Below are 7149 nucleotides of genomic sequence, written 5' to 3' on the forward strand. Positions count from 1 at the left end.
CAATTTTACGGTTGTAAGAATTTTCCATTTAATTTCATTGATGATCTTGGTGTTTTAATGCGTCATTCTATATTTATTAAGTGTTTTTGTCAAATATTTAAGAACTTAAAAATCATGAGGTTACCGAGTTAATAATGCTTGTTAACATAAAAAAAGAAAGTAAAGAAATTACCTAGGTGATTTCCCGCGAAGGTTATTTTATTAAATGCAGCGAAACATTGTGTGAAATTTTACTGCATTAGATGATAACAATAGTTACCTCTTTATTTGAAACAAGGATAAATTCTCTACAACTTGTTGAAACTGTTAATTTAGCATATTATAGGAGTAGGGGAAATACCTTGGTGGTATCATCCCTGAATAAAACACCTAAAATGTTGTTGTCTGTGTGACTTCAATTACATTATTTTTAGCAAATTATAATCGTTTAATCTTTGTCTAAAGAGTGTCTATATGCCATTTTTTGGGACACTTGTTTGTTTTTATAGTGATTAAGATTATAACACAATGTTGACTGCTGTACTCCAATATTGACATTTTCACCTATTATGTTTGTTTGTTTTGCTCACACATTGTTGTCAATATAATGGAATTCTATGCGACGGTCATACCAGTGAGAGGTTTAGCTAGCTATAAAACCAGGTTTAATCCACCGTTTTCTACAAAGGGAAATGCCTGTTCCAAGTCAGGAATATGGCAGTTGTTTTCCATTCCATTCCATTCTAAATGAAAGGTAACTTCGTTGAATTAATTCATAAAAGCAAAAAAAAAAACCAAAAAAAAAAAACCAAACAAACAAACAAACAAACAAAAAAAACTACAAAAAAACAATAAAAAAAACCCAAAAATTAGGATAGTCTATTTGACCTATTTTTTACCTTTTCATAATTTTATGTCTCTTACACAAGAACAATAAGATAAAGAAATGCTAAACCCTTCTATCATGGAACATGTTAAAAATATTGGCTCCTTTATAAAACAGTCATTAGAACTGAAAGCAGAAGTCTTATAATTTTTTTCCCATGTGTTCATTTCTTATAGAACTGTTATTTCTTTTCTATATTTGTTTTTGTTTTGTTTTTTTTTGTCACAAACTAATTATGTTTATACGACAATTAAGATATTATGGATATTTTGTTAGTACACATAACAATAGTTTCTTTGCTAATTTCTCTTATTAAAATTTATTTCTTCCATAAAAAATATCCATTTTGCAAAAGTTATAAAATATAACAGCATTACAGGAAAAATGTTGTGTTCAGTTTTCAAACTAATTAAAATATATCCACATGTTTCAGATTTTGCGACAAATACAGATACAACCGAAAATCTTACCAGTTTGATACACGACTCTATAATGTAATGATTGTTTATGACAATTAATTTGATGCAAAAATCGAACACATGAATTTACAGTTTAACATTGAATTAATTGGCTTCAGTAATCATGTTTGTATTGGTAACAGGGAATCACAATATATCTTTGTGTTGCATGACAAATGAAATTAATTTTCATGTCGCTGCAAATACCCCCAAGAGATGTAAATTTATACAACACACAGTCTATTTTTGTATACTTCTGAAATTATTAACACACAGAAAAGAATGTAATCTTGGAGCATCAACAATGCAAAGGCATCAAAATCTTTTACCCAATAAATAATCACAATTTTAATTATGATCCCTGAACGATATGAAAAGTGTAGAAGGTGAAATTGTTTCGAATAGATAGTTTTTACCTGATACTGATGTTTATTGTTTATAATGACAATATTTTGTGTGAATAAGTGTATTGGTTACTTTATACCTTTTAAAATTTGTCTCAATCTTTTGTACTTTGTTATCTTGTATATGTTAATTTCTTTTTTAACCTTAATTCCTTTCAAATATTTCTTTGATAAATTCGTACCCTTCATTGGTATTTTTGTGAAGTGCTTTGTGCACTTTTGTGTTTTTGGAATAGATACTAGTATTCATCATTTGATGATTGGATGATTGAAACAATAGCTAGTGCACACACTGAGATATTTTGCTGGCTTTACTGATCAGGATTGAATTTTATGTCGAGTCTATAAGATCGAGGCCTCACCAGCCCAGTAGTCAGCACTTCTGTGTTGACATGAATTATCATTGATATGGTCATAATTATAGATTAACTATTTACAAAACTTTGAAGTTTTGAAATACTAAGGCTTTTCTACTTCAGAAATAGATTACCTAAGCTGTATTTGGCAAATCTTTTAGGAATTTTTGGTCCTCAATGCTCTTCAACTTCGTACTTTGTTTGACCTTTTTAACCTTATTTGATTCGAGCGTCACTGGTGAGTCTTTTGTAGACGAAACGCATCAAAATAGTTGTCCTGTTACTATAGTATCTAAGAAACATATCTAACCATGATAACTTGAAGTCAACCAATGAACCATGAAAAGGACGTCAAGGTCAGCTAGATGAACCCTACCGACCCAACATGTACATGTACACCTGATAACAACCATTACATACACAAAACAGTTGACCTATTGATTTAAGTAACTAAGAAAAGGATCTTACAATGAAAACTTGACGTTGACTTTTAGATGAACCCTGCCAGACGGAGAAGTACAATCATTCCCTACATAAAATATAGTTGACCTATTGATTACAGTAGGTGGGAAACGTTCATAACCAGACATCTTCATGTTTGTATTCATGTAATATAATGTTTACCTCCTGCATAAAGCTTTTTTTATCTCCTGGTGGAATCTAACAATAAATAAAACATGGGAAGCAAGAAGAAGATACCAGGCGTACGCCAGACGTGCTTTTCGTCTACAAAAACCTCATCAGTGACACTCGAATCAAAAACGTTGATGGGTGGGGTTTCGTTTTCCTCAGTCTTTAGTTTTCTATGTTATGTTTTGTGTACTGTTGTTTGTCTAATTGTCTTTTTCTTTTTTAGGTTTTTTAGCCATGGCATTGTCAATTTGTTTTTAGTATTTCGAAAATTTTTAAGTTAAAAGCTTACTACCAGTAATGTTAACACTGCACGTATTTGTTTTATGATAATAGCACGTAAGTAGCTATTTCATTAATGAGACATTTTTTATATATCTTCTTTTTAAATGTCTTAAATAATTTTTCCTAACGTGAACATTACCCTTGAGGAAAGTAAAAAGGGTCATTTTATGTTGTACTGTTACACCACTGTCCCATGTTAAAAACATGTTTTACCCCGCCACGATATGTATGTGCTTGACCCAAATCAGGAACCTGTAATTCATTGGTTGTCGTTTGTTGCTGTTCATTTGTTTTTTGTTGATTGTTTTCTACATAAATTAGGTCGTTAATAGATATAAGAAGATGTGGTATGAGTGCCAATGAGACAACTCTCCATCCAAGTCACAATTTGTAAAAAGTAAACCATTATAGGTCAAAGTACGGTTTTCAACACGGAACCTTGGCTCACACCGAACAGCAAGCTATAAAGGGCCCCACAAATTACTAGTGTAAAACCATTCAAATTCGTTAGTTTTCTTGTTTTCTTGTTTTATGTTTTTCATTTTGGGGGCTTTTATAGCTTACTATATGGTATGGATTTTGTTCTTTGTTGAAGACCGTACGGTGACCTATAGTTGTTAACTTCTATGTCATTTGGTCGTTAGAGTTGTCTGGAGCTGTCTCATTGGCAATCATACCTCATCTTCCTATTTTTGTAATTATCGTCTACGAATTCTAAACACATGATGTTGAATGTTGTCAGCTGTCTTTACTTACTTTAATACTCTTGATACCCTTTGGTTTCGATAATTAGTATGGATAATGAAATTGTAGGCTATGCGTCAATTAGACATCATCACAACGCAAGAGGATATTTATAATGCATTATATATATGTTTCAAATAGGCATGTGAATAAGACTTGTGAATGCAAAGTTTTGTTTATTTTTATAAGAATACATTAAATATTAAATACATTTTAGTCTTAAACGGTCATTTTGATCTCAACATCATCCGAAAAGTCTGGTCAATAAATTATTTTAGTCATATTCAGTCTTTCAGTCAATTTTCGACATATCCGCTGAAGTGAATGCAGTACAAATGTATTGGTCTGAGTATTTTAAGAGATATTCAGATCAAAATGGCCGTTTCAGATCAAACTTTGTTAACAACATATACCAATTAAATAAAACAGGCCGATCACACGATAACCAAAGGAATCAGATTGTTGTGCATAAAGAAGATAAAAGACTGTATCTAGAGGGTTGTTACATGTATTAAACCACTTTTAAAATTATCAGGTGTATACACATTTAATGTAGTTCATAGTTTTTTTTCTAAATTCCTTTTTGTCTAGTTTAGAAAAAGCAATGTCTTAAGTCTAAGCCATTCAGTCTGATGTTCACAAATTCCAGTTTCGTCTACATGCCATTCGATAAAATAAACATCATTTGAAATGTCCACAAGTTGTTCTGGGATATCAATGACGTTAACGTTTTGTAAAATGACAATGATTTTCATAAGGTTTTTTGTGTATTTCTCATATTTTGCCCTTTCAATTTCAAATTTCCCCCATTCACATTCATTGAAATTTTCAGTAATAATAAAAATTACATGTCTACTATGATGAATTGAAAGTGCCTTAGATTCTGATGTGTGTTCTCCAGGAAGATGGTCACGATCGTGTAAGCATATTTTCAGTCCCCATTCTTGTTCAGTTTTCGGTAGGAGATTATTTTTTATCCAAGTTATGCTTCTTTCTTCATAGGAAACATATACATCATATGCATAATTTACATGTAACCCTCTCTCGACAGCTCGTCTGAATTTTCTAAACATAAACAGAATAAGTTTCCATCTGTAATAATACACAATCGCAAGTGGTATCGATACACCCACAATACACGAAATTAATACTATTCCAATCCTAAGCCACACGGTGGCATTGCAGTCAGCAAAATATCTCTTGATATCTTTGGTGACTTCCATTAGATTGACCTGCGTATTATTTGACATTGTACACGTGTAATTGTTTCCATTAACAAATGATACCGGTGTCTTTGTAAGCCATAACAGGAAGTCAAGTGTATTGCACGAACAAACAAAAGCATTATTATTTAAATCAAGGCTAAAATTGTGAGTTGACTCAATAATTTCATCTAACCATTTTCGAATAGTTTTATCAACAGAAGTTATCAAATTATTGGAAAGATCTAACGATTCTAGATGTCGTAGTTTAGAGACACATGTAGGAACTGACCTGAAAAGGTTATTCGACATATTCAGATGCGTTATTCCTGAAGTATTTAATAATTCCGTGTCTTTCAATGTCCAAAGATTATTGAAAGATATATCTACATTTTTCAGTGCGGGAGCTTGTTCTAGCATCCATTGTTTACCTTCAAAAATACTCCTGTCTATGCTGGCATGCGTCATTTTCAATGTGGTCAGTCTTGGCAGAGGAATTGTTTGAAATATCATTGTTGAAGATATTCCAGAGACATCTAAATATCTAAGTTGTTTTCCGCATTTCTGTTGTACAATTGGATACTGTTCAAAAACACTATATGATATATCAAAATATTTCAACGATGAATTTGCGCATGTGATTGATACCGTAGCAGAAACGACTGACATATGGGTAAAGCGAACAAATTCAAGTGATGGCGGTATTTTAAAACTAATATTAAATGGCATCTGAAAAATTTGTTGCTCTTCATGTTTTGGGATGAATTTTTCCGGATGATATACATCAAGATAAACCGGATTCAAAAATTGACTGTCAAGGTATGACATGTCATATGTTTTCATATTTGTAGCCTTTGTTAAGAAAATTACCGTTTCCATGTAATGTTCTATGTTTGTAGATGGTAGTCTATTGGATGATATGATGAATGTTTTGAAGCATTCTGGGTATTGGAATGAAAACAATGAATTTAATTGATCGTCTACAATGCCCGTTTTTGACAAATCCAAAGCCTCTACGCAGATTGTCCTAAGATATTTCATTAGTTTTTTCGTAACGACCACAGAATACGGAAATTCATCATTGTTGACACTCTTACCGCTAATATGGTGAAGGTTGATAACAGACATTTTCTTGTTTTGATAGGGATGAAGTATATTCAGTGCCTGGTACAAATGAATATTTGAATTAGATAAGTCCAAAACTTTCAATTTGGGAAAATAATGCAATATTCCTTTGTCTATTCGAAAAAAATTAAGGCAGCGTCTGATATATAGTTCATTTAACTTCGGTGAAAAATTTCTAAATGTTGAATTTGATAATGTGAACCTATCCATATTTTTCAAATAACACCGGTCAAAATTTAAAACGGTAAGGATTTGCAGTGAACGAAATCCATCCCCAAACTCCGGGAACATAAACAAGTCCAATGATAGAAATCGTAGTCTCTGCAAGGCTGAAAATGTTTTATCTGGATAGACGAAAGTTTTGTTTACAGGTGACTGTTCTTCATTTCGGCCTATGTCAAGAGCCGTCAAATTGTCAAGAGGACTGAACACTCCTGTAGGAAGCTTTGTAATATTTATAAAGTTATCACGTATTTTCAGAGCTTTCAGATAAGGTAAGCCAACAAAAGCATTTATATGTACTTCCGATATTCTATTATGATTCAAAATTAAAATTTCCAATGTCGAATAGTTTTCGAACGTCCCATTTTCCAATGTGTTGATCATATTGATTGAAAGATCCAGTTCTTGGATATTTCTGACAAGATTCCTAGGAACGAACGTAAATCCTTGGTTTTCACAATGAGCAACAAGTCTTTTTACTCGGTTCAAACTGTAATGGCATGACGAAGTTCTAGCATCACAGATAAACGCAATATTGATTGTGATCAGGAGCAGAGCATTAATTTTATGGTCTATCATCTTAAATCCGTATTCATAATAAAACGAAATCGTTGATGTACTCAAACCTAAACCATATGTATTTTTAGCGTCAATAATTTTTAAACTTCCCTTAGATTCAGGATGTTTAAATATGTTTAGTTGATGATTATGCAATTATAGTTTAATAGGACTGGTCCCTCAAATTACAACAATGTGAATGTTTATATTTGTTGTATAATTGTTATGGTTCCGAATTTGTTGATAACTAAAAACAACTACTATACAAGTGGAAGGTTCAGCTAGCTATAAAACAAGGTT

The 7149-nt window shown here is 31.9% G+C and overlaps 1 protein-coding gene across 1 annotated transcript; it reads right to left on the minus strand.

Annotated features, from left to right (window-relative positions):
• Window positions 1-3906: 3906 nt before the first annotated feature.
• LOC127732146 (toll-like receptor 4) lies at window positions 3907-6927 on the minus strand. Its single transcript, XM_052241215.1, has one exon. The coding sequence runs from the start codon at window positions 6868-6870 to the stop codon at window positions 4330-4332; it is 2541 nt and encodes an 846-aa protein (XP_052097175.1). The 5' UTR covers window positions 6871-6927; the 3' UTR covers window positions 3907-4329.
• Window positions 6928-7149: the final 222 nt, after the last annotated feature.

Source organism: Mytilus californianus, unplaced genomic scaffold (assembly GCF_021869535.1).
Source record: "Mytilus californianus isolate M0D057914Y unplaced genomic scaffold, xbMytCali1.0.p SCAF_22, whole genome shotgun sequence".
In the NCBI taxonomy this organism is placed as follows: Eukaryota; Metazoa; Mollusca; class Bivalvia; order Mytilida; family Mytilidae; genus Mytilus; species Mytilus californianus.

Excerpts from the sequence above, each read along its gene's own strand:
- LOC127732146 (XM_052241215.1), bottom strand. The coding sequence starts at position 6,870 with ATGATAGACCATAAAATTAATGCTCTGCTCCTGATCACAATCAATATT.